Source organism: Balaenoptera musculus, chromosome 6 (genome assembly GCF_009873245.2).
Source record: "Balaenoptera musculus isolate JJ_BM4_2016_0621 chromosome 6, mBalMus1.pri.v3, whole genome shotgun sequence".
Lineage (NCBI taxonomy): Eukaryota > Metazoa > Chordata > Mammalia > Artiodactyla > Balaenopteridae > Balaenoptera > Balaenoptera musculus.
The window spans coordinates 62,427,621-62,441,769 of NC_045790.1; the positions used below are offsets into that span (position 1 = coordinate 62,427,621).

Here is a 14,149-nt window from a genome sequence, read left to right on the forward strand (position 1 = left end):
GATAACAGTGGAAGATATGAGTTATTTCATATGTTCCCTACCACCTTAAAATATATGCTTAGACATACATTTACATATAATATCAATGAACACACACATAAACATACATAAATTTGTATAGAAATTAGTTTTTAAAAAATCCAGCTGCCATGGTCTCACATTTTTATAAATTACTAATATTTTCTACCCTATCTGCACCAAGTTTCCTGACTAAAGATTGACTAAAAGTGATGTTGTCATGGAAAATTTCAACGTGTAAATTCTCTACTGATTTATGTTCCAGAATCTGATTTTCCTGTTTTTGTCTTGCTTCCTGTGCTCTGAGTGATAATCTCTAGAGATGTTTAAGAGAAGTTGCATAGGGTAGCTCATTAGCCTATGACATCTTGCCACCAACATAAATTTCTCTCATGAGATACAAGGAAAGGTGTCAGTGAACGCTTTCTTTTTTGAGGCCAGTCAACAACATCAGTATTCATTAAACAATTCTAAAATCTCTTGCTTCTATGTTATAGCATCACAAGACTTTAACTTGTAAACTCAGCAGTTCCCTAAGTTAAATCATGTATCAAGTGTAGTTGGCTTTAAACCCCAGAATTTTTAAGCACACAATACACATGACCTTTGTTTTTGGCAAATTTTGATTTGAAAACCACTTTATTTTGTCAAGTAGTTTGTCTCTGCATTCAGACAACTCAAATTCAGGAACTATCTCATGAGTATAGTTTTACAGTTTCTCTGAAATTACAAGATGCATTAAGGTGCCACCCTACCAAGTAAATTTGGAATTTTAATTCCTGTTCTATAATAAGACTTAACAAAAATAAAGCTTAAAATACAGTGTAGATCACTATCTTCTGATTGTATGCATTTTAATATTAATCATAGGCAGGTTGAGACAAGTTAGCTTTAAAGTAGTTTTAAATTTCTAACCATCCATTCATGAGAAAAAGTTGTCAATCTGCACAATTTGATCTGACATGAATCCCTATAGAGAGAACGAACTTAATTTTATTTTTGAAAATTTAATTTTCCTGGCTACTAGTACTTCACTCTACCATTTACTGTCCAGATGGGATTCCTTTTTTTAGCCAAAAAAGTCTGCATATCACACTAATTTAAAGTCAGCTTGAAGCTACTATACTCTAAAATACATTTATCTGAAAATGGGGAAAAAAAAGTGAAGTGTAAAAAATTGTGTAAGAACTCAACTGGTAACACTCAAATGTACAATTTATGATTATAATGAAAGGTGACCCAAAATGTCATTTAGTACAAAAAAGGAAAAACTTACAATCATTTGAGATACAAAACATATTTTTTTATTTTACAATCTCCCTAGCATTAAATGTGTCTAAATAAAACAAGACCCATATTAAATTTTTTTAAAGTAACTTTTCCCAGTTCTTGTTTTTTTCAGATTAAGTAATTATTATATATTAATTATAGAAAACTACGTAATACAGATAGCCAAATTGAATCTTGTACAAAATTTTACTGAGTTTCAAAGAGGGTCTTTAATTTTTTTTTTCCACTCTTTTTCATTTCCATTCATGCCTGCCCTCCATGGTTCCAGTACATAATACAACAGAAAAATATTTTTCTTTCTTTTTTCTTTTTGGCTGAAGTGAGAAGCTTTGGAAATTTCAAAAAATTAGTTCTCAAGAAATTTCCAACTCAGTGTTTCCAATAGATGATTCTCATGGTTAAAAGTCTGCACTTCTTGAGTGTTTTTCCTAATCAAAATGTAGCCATCTCAGTCTCTCTTCTGTCATTTGACCACTTAAAGAAATAATTTTTAAAAATTGGTTGTTTTTATTATTGGAATAGTAAAATTTATATCTTTTGCAATTAATTTGAGTAAGTTAATTATTTCTAACCCTGCTTTAACAAAGTAATAAAGATGAGTAAGTTAATTATTTCTAACCCTGCTTTAACAAAAGTAATAAAGAAGCATGTCAGACTCATTTGAGCACAGAAAGAAAAACCAAGGAATTTAATCCCATCGTTAATATTCTTGGGAGCCTTGGACAAAAATGTAACTTCTCTGTCTCTTATTGTGGACTACCAATTGTAAGACTTACCCACATTATAGGGAACCCACAGGGATTTATTTTCTGTTGTGGGTGCTTCAAACACTAACTTATTAAATGTCTAAAACTGCTCCCTACACTGTGGAGCCTTGGGCACAGGTGAAATAAAATGCTACTGACTGAATTACTTGTTGAACAAGAGAAGAATTCTGTTTCCTATTATACAGCCATCTCAGTAAGCAAATCTGTTCTTATAAAATAGTCATAATCACCCCTGTTAACGGAAAATGCTTCTAATCATTTTATGACCACCATAAAAACTAATCTCATGGGACCTATCCCTATTCAGGTTTTAACAGAGATGTAAAGAATATGGAATGGACTGTTTTAGGAATATCTTAAGAATATTGGTCTCTGTGACAGCAATTTTATTATCACAGTGTTCTTTTATCGCTACCTGCCAGTGAAATGGAGAATAGTTATCCAGAATTATCAAGGCAGGCAATTTTAATTTTACCTTACTTTTCAACACGAGTGAGATAACTACTCTAATTGACATGTTCTAATGTAAAGAGATGCATAGAGAAAAAGAGAAAGCTTTGCATTATTTTCTTTTTAACTAAAGAAATGAAAATAGGTTAAGAGCTTGAAAAAAGTCAAGATAAAGAATTTCTAAAGAAAATACTTAGCCTTTGAGCACAAAGCTGTTTTTGAAAAGAGTGTTTTGTCTAAGATAAAAAATTCCATAAGTATATTCACAACTGGTATATGTTGCTATAAGCAAAAATGTTTGAATGTTTTCATTTCCCAACAAAGTATCATAAGTATCTGGGAACAAAATAGCTTTAAAAGACAAGCCCATGATATAATATTTGGATTCTTTCAAAGTTAGGAATAATGTTAAATAAAGTCTTGTCAATGAGGATAATATAAGGTCTGTGCTATTTCACATGTTGTGCTTGCATGTTTTCCCTTATTCTAGCATAAAGATTAATGTTCTTTGGTATCTTTTTCGTTCTGCTTGTATTCTTTAACACTTAGGTGCCTTGACCCAAGCCATTCGAAATTTTGCAAAAAGCCTTGAAGGTTGGCTTTCCAATGCCATGAACAATATTCCACAGAGAATGATACAAACCAAGGTACACTTTTATGTCCTTGCTTTTTCTTTTGTGTTTAGGAAATCGTTCTGAACTATGAATTTTAAATCTGTCCTATCAAATGATGTTATGTAGAATATTAATATTATAATAAATTAAATCTTTTTAAATTGATTTTTGTATTTGTATTTTATAACCATGTGGTAAAGAACTTGCACAAGATATGTTGTTTGATAATACTCCTTTCAGAGAGACTAGAGAAACATTTTAGGTGTGGTGTATTTATCAGCCCTTTTCTAAAATGTATATTTAAGATTGCTTAATTTCAAATATTGAAAAGAACAGCCTAGAATGTTCAAATGGTTTCCATTTGAGTTTTAGATTTTTAGGTCCCCTAATATACTCATTGTGTTCCGAAATGTAAATTAATAACCATTTGCTTTTCAGGATGTTTTGTTTTTTTAACACTGGAGAATGCTTTTGTGAATCAAGTAATTTTTTTTTAATAAATTTTTTTTTATATTTATTTTTGGCTGCGTTGGGTCTTCGTTGCAGCGCGCGGGCTTCTCATTGCCGTGGCTTCTCTTGTTGCGGAGCACGGGCTCTAGGCTCACGGGCTTCAGTAGTTGTGGCATGCAGGCTCAGTAGTTGTGGTTGGCGGGCTCTAGAGCACAGGCTCAGTAGTTGTGGTGCATGGCCTTAGTTGCTCCGCGGCATGTGGTATCTTCCCGCACCAGGGCTCGAACCCGTGTCCCCTGCACTGGCAGGCGGATTCTTAACCACTGTGCCACCAGGGAAGCCCAAGTAATCATTTCTTAAAGAGAACAGTTATCTCATAGTTGATGAGTGTATTTCAGGAATGTGGATTATTTAGCTAGAGATATGAATTCTACTCTCCACTTTGTCCCCTACTAACCATGTTACTTTAGGTTAATCTGTGAACATACATGACAGATGGGACTGATTCTGTCTAAACTTTGATAACAAAAATCACATTTGTGGCCTTTTGTCAGGGTCTGTATCTACTGTCAGACGCCAGCAATATGCCTTGGCTTTCAGTTTGAGAGTGTGATTGAAGCTCTTGTAGCTGACAAGTCTGTGATAGCACAAGTCTGCTTCAGCTTAAGGTTTGCAATAACACATTCTATCTCTAAAACATATAGAAGGACACATTTCGTGGATATGCCCACCGTAGATTGTTGCTTTAGAGCTGTGCTGTCAATACAGTAGGGCTAACCACATGTGGCTATTTAAATTGTAAATTTAATTAAATTGCATTAAGATTTACTTCCTCAGTCACACTAGGTACATTTCAAGTGCACCTTAACCCATGTGGCTAGTGGCTACCATACTGGGTAACACATATGTAGAGCATTTCCATCATTGCAGAAAGCTCTCCATGGTAGTGCTATTCTAGAGTGCCACGTTCAGGTAGGCAAATAAAGGAGGTGCTATTTGATTATGATGGTCAGAGGAATGCTTTCCAACTTGCAAAGTCAGTCATAGTTATAACAATACTTTCAAACAGCTAAAAGCACCTCCTGCCCCAGTGTCACCAAAATGGATGTGGTAGAAATCCATCTGCAATATGGGCCATCTCATTGATCTCCAGAGTTGATTTGGGTGATTTTCCTTGGTGGAAGGTGCCTTCTGCTATTCCTCTCTCACGGACATGCAGCCTTTTTTCAGCTGAGCATTTAATCAACAAAGATGATCTAGCGTGACAGTGGAAACAGCATAATGAGGTTGTGACTGAAAGTTATTATCAAAATGCCTGGATTCATATCCCACCACTGTACTGTAGTTTCTGTGTAACCTTGAGCAAGATAGTTAACCTCCCTAAGTCACAACATGTGTCTAATAGAATGTTTATGAGAATTGAGCAAGGTAAGGTATGTTAGGCATTTAACACAGTGCCTGGAACGTGATATGTCCTTGATTAGTATAAACCACAGAGATGAGAAAATGTGAAATACTCTCTTTGGGGGTATGTGAACGTCCCCCAAGTTCCACATGGTCCTGAAACATCTCACTATCAAGACAGAGCATCCTTTGGCCTGTGGAACACCTTCTACCGCTCAGCCAACTGACTGTTCAATCAGTTGCTTGTTATATACCCATAGTGATTTAATGTCATTCCTGTAAATATGTTAAAGTCCTCATTAGATCTGCTATGCGAGTAACAAATTTTCACGAGATCATGAGATTTAGATATTTACCTAGACTTTTTCTTTGTCGTTATCTTTGCTATCTTTCAATATAACCCAGTTTGTTCAGGGTTTCAGCAGGAAAAAAATGGTATATCCTAAGGGGAGAATAATTGAATAGAGTTTAAGAAGGGTCTGTTTCTAAACGTGTGAAACGAGTTAAGAAAACCAGGGAGGAATGGTAAAGCACCCCAGGACTAGCAATAGTGGGAAGCCTGCCCATCCCTAGGTCTGAAGGGGAAAGAAGTGATTATGGCATCAGATCTTCTCCTTCCTCCAGAACTGTGGCCTTAGGAAGGAGAGAGCAGAGGTTGTGAGGGAACGAATACTTTGACTACTTTCTTCCATCCTTCAGTCTCCTACCAGTGACTTTCACTGGCCAAACCCAACTGGAAGCCAAAGGGCAAGAGAGGCAGTTAATGCAATCTATTCAGTTTAGTCTTCCTGGGCACAGAGCAGAACGGAGAAGGCTGGAAAGTATATTTTGAAGGACAAATGGAGATTTTTCTGGATAGCCCTTTTACAGAAATTCAAATTCTGAAGAGTTCTTCTTGTTGCTTGTATCCGATAAGTTTATTAGCTATGTATTTGCTAATAAAGTCTGTGAGTGCTCTTATTTCACCTCAGAATTACCCACTCCTATTTCACCTCTATAAAATAAAGGTAAAAAGAGTGCATCTTAATGACAGTGCTCTGAAAAGTATGTTTTTTAATCTAGTTTAAAAAGTGGGACTGGATAGTGTGGTTTTCCAAGTAAAAGGAAAAAATTTTTATTTGCTTAATTTGTAGTTGACTGTCGTACAGAGAATAAGAAATGAAAATCAACATTTTTCCTACTTGTCTCGACTAAATCATTTCTTGCTATGGATTAGTAGCTACTTGCAAGACTGGTTTAATTAATGGTGCACTCAGATGTCGAAGAATGTGGGAGTTTGTTTTAGCCTTGACCTCAGCCTACTCAAAAGGAAAGTAATACTTGGTTTAGAGGTTTAAATGCTATAATTTACAAGTAAGCTCTCTCACCAAATGAATTTGAAATAAGTATCAGAGGGAAGCATTTAAAATTTGGCAAGGGAATAAAGATTTGAAGATTGCGGTGGTTTCTTTTACTGGAGGGGAAAAAAGAAATCCCAATTTAATTGGATTTCTTTACAGGTTGCAGCTGTAAGTGCCTTTGCCCAGACTCTGCGAAGATACACGTCGCTCAATCACCTGGCCCAGGCAGCTCGTGCAGTGCTTCAGAACACTTCTCAGATCAACCAGATGCTCAATGACCTCAACCGTGTCGACTTTGCCAATGTCCAGGTACTCTGTTTTCTTTCAAAACGTGTCTTTTAATGAAAGGTATCCAATTTTTTTCTTCTTAATTAGGATCATCATATTTCTTTTCAAAGTTACATCAATTCACAGGCACATCTAGGTTCACAATATCCTGAAAGAGGAGAGTTTTACTCAGCTATGGCTTTACTCCTCCTCTGTTTTGCAGTTAAAGTCTGCTAATATTTATAGTGCTAGACAGCAACATATGTCACCAGGGTTTGCTGAATGATTAATAGAGTAATGATAACCACAGTCATTGAAGTTTGGTAGGCAGGAGATGAAACTCTTTCATCTACTAGCTGTGGGGTCTTGGGCAAGTTACTTAACTCTTCTGGGCTTTACTTTCTCCATTTTATAACACATATCTTAGATTATTGTTTATATATTTAGTAATACGTAAAGCCCATAGCACCATGACACGCACACGAGAAATTTGTTTTTAAAAGTGCCCCACCTTGAAAGAAGCAAGAACAACTCTATTTCAGAGTTTACTATAGGTACCTGGTAAATATTTGTTATTTTAAAAGAATTAGGTGCAACGTATCTGACTCTTTTGATCATCCAAATGAAAGAATAATTTTTTAACCTAATGATAAAACTACTCACTTGTACGTCAAAGTACACATAAAAAATAGCTACTCTAGGAATATTATTATGGAATCCCAACAAATATTTTATTTCACATACTAAAATAATGAAGCTAATTGTTACCAATGAAAAAAAACAGTCCATGGCTCACTCAAAGCAAAAGCAATAAAAGATACGTAAATATTGAACATAATCAAAATTTTAAACTTCTGTGCTTCAAAAGAGACCATCAAGAAAATGAAACGACAGCTTATAGTATTGAAAAAATGTTTGCAAATCATATATCTGATAAAAATTTATATCTAGACTGTATAAAAAGAGCTATTATAACCCAACAATGAAAAGACAACCTCGTTTAAAAAATGGGCATAGATCTAAATAGACATTTCTCCAAAGAAGATATACAGATGTCCAATAAAGTACTGGAAAACTCATTCATTAGCCACCAGGGAAATACAGATTAAAACCACACTGAGGGGCTTCCCTGGTGGCGCAGTGGTTAAGAATCCGCCTGCCAATACAGGGGGCACAGGTTCAAGCCCTGGTCCGGGAAGATCCCACATGCCTCACAGCAGCTAAGCCCGTGTGCCACAACTACTGAGCCTGTGCTATAGAGCCCGCGAGCCACAACTACTGAAGCCTGTGTGCCACAACTACTGAAGTCTGTGCACCTAGAGCCTCTGCTCCTCAACAAGAGAAGCCATCGCAATGAGAAGCCCGTGCACCACAACGAAGAGTAGCCCCCACTCACTGCAACTAGAGAAAGCCCATGCACAGCAACGAAGACCCAAGGCAGCCAGTAAATTAACTAATTAATTAATTAATTAATTAAATCTAAAAAAAACCCCGAGATACGACTTCACACACACTAAAATGGGTATTATCAAAAAATAAAATAAAATGGGTATTATCAAAAAGACAAATAATAACAAGTGTTGGTGAGGATGTGCAGAAATTGGAACCCTTATACACTAGTGATGGGAATGCAAAATGCTGCAGCCACTTTGGAAACAGTATGACAGTTCCTCAAAATGTTAAACATAGAGTTACCATATGATATGGCAGTTTCACTGCTAGATACATACCAAGAAAAATGAAAACATGTCGACCTAAAAACTTGTTCATGCGTGTTCCAGCAGCATTATTCATATTAGCCACATAAAAGTGGAAACAACCCAAATGTCCATTAACTGATGACTATGTGAACAAAATGTGATATTCCACACAATGGAATATTATCGGGCAATAAAAAGAGATGAAGTTCTGATACATGCTACAACAGAGATGAACATTATACTAAGTGAAAGAAACCAGATACAAAGGACTGTACATTGCATGATTCCATTTATATGAAATGTGCAGAATAAGTACATCTATAGAGACAAAAAGTAAATTAGTAGTTGCCTAGGTCCTGTAGACTGGGGGGATTGGGAGGTGACAGATAAGGAGTAGTATGGGGTTTCTTCTTGGAGAAATGAATACATTCTAAAATTGATTGTGATGATAGAGGCACTACTCTGTGAATATACTGAAAGAAGCCATTGAATTATATACTTTAAATGAATGAATTGTTCGCTCTGTGAATTACATCTCAATAAAACTGTTTTAAAAAACAATATTGTTGCTTACAGATAAACTAATTATTACTCCATTTCCTACAAAGTTTAATCTACAATTCTGGACTAGTTTTATCGTTTAAAATATATCAAAAAGTAACATTTGGGTTTGATTTATTTTAGGGTGTCATTAATTAGTTAAGTTCATTCTGACTTTCATGAATTGGGTTTAAACTTCTAATGTGTATAGTTTTTCTTAGATCTACATAAATATTTTTATATATACAAGCACTCATACGCACACACATGCAAATACGTAACCTCCACAAGAACAAACTGTCTCACGTTTACAAATCCATTAACTTTACATATTTCAGTGGAATTTACATTAACTGATTTTAATGGGAATATTAGGAGTTCATACATTATTGCCTTAAAATGTATACTGTTATGTTTTTTTCAAATCTTCATTCAGAAAAGATATGTTTAAAAGTACTTTAAGAAAAGTTGAAATGGTAAGGCAACTTCTAGTTTCAAAAAGTAATTTAAGTTTAATAACAGAAAATATACTTAAGAATGATTCCTAATAATATCTGAGAAAGATTTAAAATTTTCTGTTAACATTATTTTCATTCGTATAGTTGTGTGTCTGAACCCTATGAAGTATGTATAGAAATGAGTTCTTCCTGGTTATAAACGCCAGCCTTGGCAACATTATTGCATATAAATGGTCAGTTATACATCTATACTACTACTCATCCCCCACTCACCGACTTTGAGGGTACCTTTTCCCTTCCTTTATTCTCAGCTACCAAGTTTTTCTGGGTCCACGTGACAGTTATTAGTGCTGAAACCTGTGTGCTTAAGTATCTGTCCTCCAAGACCCCCTTCCTTTCATTAGAGGACCATGAGCACAGTGGTGTGCCCTCCATTTCCCCCTACATTTTACCTCTCACAACTCTGTTCATTTTCACATGTAATCTCTTTCTCAGGTTAGCATATTTTATCTTTAACTCCTTTCTTTCCTTTTCTGTTCCACATTTTGCCTGGTTTTCTGTCTTCTGCCTCCCATTCCACCTTCATCACCCTCTCCTGTTCATTTGGAAGTCCCTGCCCCTATGAGATTAACCTCAGTTAAGACTGACACATATAGGGTGATGCTCTTGTAATAAGGGAACTTTAATTTAAAACAATGAAATCACATGTAAGTGTCAATATTTTTAATGCTCTAAGAGCTTATGTTTCTTTCAGGATATCCATAAATCTCTTTCATCACTTCATTCTTCTCTAATTAAATCTTTTCCTCATGCATTCAGGATAATTTTCCTATTGCCATATAATTGGTTTCCTGTTTTAATTAACTGATAGCGTTACAGTAGTATTGCTTTCTAATTGTTTTGTGTAAATGAATAGTTTTCCAAATACAGTATGGGCTAAATATACTTGGGTTGGTTGACCTGATAACCTAACTTTTGCATATACTTGTGTTTCTGTATTTAAAAGACATTCTAATTTTGAAGCTACTGACTCCTTATCATCTTGGAGATAATTTATTTCTAACTTAATAATATCTTTAATTTTCATCCTTACCTTTTTCCTCTATAGAATTGAAATATCCAAATTCCTTCACAGGAATATACTTCACAGGAGTATTTACAGTGTACTCTATTGTTAGTATATTTTCAGTCTGAAGAGTAGTAAAATGAAATATATATAATAAAGTAGTTTGAAAAGTCAGAATAATGTCCTGTGGCTTTACTTCTCTAAGTTTAGTTTTAGATTATCATTATCTCTTGGCAAGAACTAACTTCCTAGGAAGCAGGGAGTTTGAATTTATGTTAAGAAATGAAATTAAATCCTTCCAAGGATACCAGTAAGTTCCTCCTGCCTCTTACCAATGCACAGAAATATCTTCCACAATGGGTATAGAGTTTCAGTTTTGCAAGATGAAAAAGAGATCTATTGCACAATAATGAGCATATAGTAAACACTCCTATACTATACACTTAAAAATGGTTAAGATGGGGCTTCCCTGGTGGCGCAGTGGTTGAGAATCTGCCTGCCAATGCAGGGGACACGGGTTCGAGCCCTGGTCTGGGAAAATCCCACATGCCGCGGAGCAACTAGGACCGTGAGCCACAATTACTGAGCCTGCGCGTCTGGAGCCTGTGCTCCGCAACAAGAGAGGCCGCGATAGTGAGAGGCCCGCGCATCGCGATGAAGAGCGGCCCCCACTTGCCGCAACTAGAGAAAGCCCTCGCACAGAAACGAAGACCCAACACAGCCATAAATAAATAAATAAATAAAAATTAAACTTTAAAAAAAAATGGTTAAGATGATAAGTTTTATGTTATATGTTTTTTACCACAACAAAAAAATGCTTAGCCATTAATGAAAAAACGAAAACAACCTCCCCTATCCTTTCTTGAGACATAAATTCTTCCCTGGGTGCTCCTCTGGACTCCTAAATTGATATAAAAGTTCTGGGAGTCATTTAACAGTGTATTTTGAAAAATCTATTATGTAGAAATAAGTACAAAAGTAAGCAAAGATGTAGTTACTAGATTGCTAATTCCAGCATTTTTCCTAATAGTAAAAAATTGGAATGACCATAAATGTGTAACTATATGGAATTGGTTTTGTAAATAATGGAATATTTATGCATTGAAGCAAATTCAATCACTGAACAATAAATATAACTCCTCATTTGCCTATATGGAAAGTCATTTATCATATATAGTGAAGTGAAACTAAGCAAAATATCAAGTAAAATGTATAATATGAGCCTCTTTTAAAATAACATATGTACACAAGCGTACATGCATACGTCTATACTGCATGTGAACAGTTTGAAAGTTAGTGTGTTGTAGTTATCTCTTAATGTTGGCATTTTAGATATTCTTAATATTTTGTTCCTTTTTGTTTATTTGTATTTTCAATTTTTAATAATCATTGTAGTGTACTTAAAATACTTAAAAGTGATATTTAGGAGGTAAAATCGGAAAGACTATTACTAATTAGATAAGAGAAAGAAGGATAGTAGATGGTATCATCAGCTGGGAATGTAGAAGAAACCTTAGGTTTCCCTGAAGAAATAAAATGAATTGAGTTTGGGCATTTTATATTTGAAGTACCTCCCAGTTGAAATGTCTCTTAAATAAGGTAAAGTCTGTAGGGTCAGGAGAGGTGCTGGAACCAGAGGGTGGAGATTAGGGGTTTATTTAGTTGAAATGGTTGATTTGAATAAATTTGTCCTCTGAGAACAGACAGATTGAAAGCTATAGACACTTTTCAGAAAACTACATACATATTCACAATGTTTTAGATATAGAATTAGGACCTTCACAGACACCCCTCCACAGAAATCTATTGTGAAAATATTATCTGGACGCAGTGAACCCAGTTTAAAAATTCTTGTCACGTTTCATTTCTCTAATGTTATGCTTGGGGAAAATGAGGCCCACGCAGATTGAATGAATTGCTTGAAGTCAGTTTAGCTAATTCAGGCCCTATGTTACCATCCACGTCCTTACTCAAATATTATATTACCAAATAATTGTATTCTGACCTTAGGAGTATAGTATTTTTTTAATGTTAAAATACAACATAGCACTAGAAACATTGTAAAACTTATGGCAACCATTGAAAATTAACTTTAAAAGTTCCTGTTTTCATTGCTATTACCAAACATGAAACTTTCCTGTCAGAACCAGAAGGAAAACTATAGTGATCAAATTTCTTGGCAGGTAGCCTTCCTACATTTTCTCAAAAGTATTTTTGTTGTTGTTGTTGTTTTCGGTTCTGTGAATTAATTGGCATTCATAGCCTTGCCTCTATAGCCCTTGAGACTTCAGTTTCTTATCCATAAAACTCATATAGCATATACTTCTACCTTGTATCATTCAGTGTTTGTTTTTGTTTTAATCCTGAGGGACCACTTTTGGCCAATTGAATCTATTTATCCATCTGACTTACCCTAAATGTTTTCAAATGAATTGGCTTTAAAGTTTTATCTGATTGGGAGAAAAAAGAGAGGGAGTAAAAACTAAAGAAAGACGCCGCATACTGTAGGTTCAGGCTCCTATTTTTCTTAAGTAATCATGTATTTTAGTCTTTCACACAGACTAGTTAATGTAGAAAAACCAAGTCATACTTTTATGTCACATCACTTTTTCATGCACAAAGGAGACGTTAGTTTCCTTAATAACCGACAAGTAGTCCTTCATTTTCTTAATTCATTTAATTGTTTTACGCTTTCAATATAATTTGCCATTTATGCATATGGTCTGTGTGCTGACACTCAATGAAAAGATGCTGAGTTGAACTTTTTCTTTGCTTTCTGTGTACTGTCCCAGGAGCAGGCTTCCTGGGTATGTCAGTGTGATGACAACATGGTTCAGAGACTAGAAACAGACTTCAAGATGACTCTTCAGCAGCAGAGCACCCTGGAGCAGTGGGCTGCATGGCTTGACAATGTGATGATGCAAGCACTGAAACCCTACGAAGGAAGACCCAGTTTTCCTAAAGCTGCCAGGCAGTTTCTGCTAAAATGGTCTTTCTACAGGTATCGTCTCAACTTTTCCTATTCTGCAATTACGTATGTACATGCTTCTCAGAAAAAAGGAAAGAAGGGAAGACTTTAGTTTGCAGAAACTCCCTGTTGTGATTATCTTCAACCCAACTCATGATTACAACATCGTGGAATTGTACCAGGAAGCTTATGGAAATAAAATTTCTGCTAGGAAAAGAAAGGCTCTTATTCAAAGCCCTAGAAGTTCTCAGATGGGAACATCTGAGATTCCAGTCTAGATAATATGTTTAGCAACAGTCAGAAAAGGACTACAGTCCTCCTTCTGGCAAACGTGTATTATTTAGTCTTCTTTCTTGAGGCCTTACCACCACTCTTCTTCTTCTCTAGTTCAGGGATTCTCAAACTGTGGTCCCCTAGACCAGTAGCATCACTATTGCTTGGAAACACATTAGAAATGCATATTTGGGGCTTCCCTGGTGGCACAGTGGTTGAGAGTCTGCCTGCCAATGCAGGGGACACGGGTTCGAGCCCTGGTCTGGGAAGATCCCACATGCCGCGGAGCAACTGGGCCCGTGAGCCACAACTACTGAGCCTGAGCGTCTGGAGCCTGTGCTCCGCAACAAGAGAGGCCGCGATAGTGAGAGGCCTGCGTGCCACGATGAAGAGTGGCCCCCACTTGCCGCAATTGGAGAAAGCCCTCGCACAGAAACGAAGACCCAACACAGCCAAAAATAAAAATAATAAATAAATAATAAATAAAAAATTAAAAAAAAAACAAAAACATATAAAATAAAATAAAATAAAGAAATGCATATTT

General features: G+C 35.6%; 1 protein-coding gene across 6 annotated transcripts in view; it reads left to right on the forward strand.

The window, feature by feature from the left end:
- RFX3 (regulatory factor X3) overlaps nucleotides 1–14,149 on the forward strand; it is a 293,286-nt gene that overhangs the window by 247,889 nt on the left and 31,248 nt on the right. For all 6 annotated transcript variants that reach the window (XM_036854090.1, XM_036854085.1, XM_036854088.1 and 3 more), the window contains 3 exons: nucleotides 3,075–3,172; nucleotides 6,493–6,642; nucleotides 13,157–13,365. In XM_036854090.1, the coding sequence (XP_036709985.1) occupies nucleotides 3,075–3,172; nucleotides 6,493–6,642; nucleotides 13,157–13,365 (457 nt within the window). The remainder of the gene's footprint in view (nucleotides 1–3,074; nucleotides 3,173–6,492; nucleotides 6,643–13,156; nucleotides 13,366–14,149) is intronic.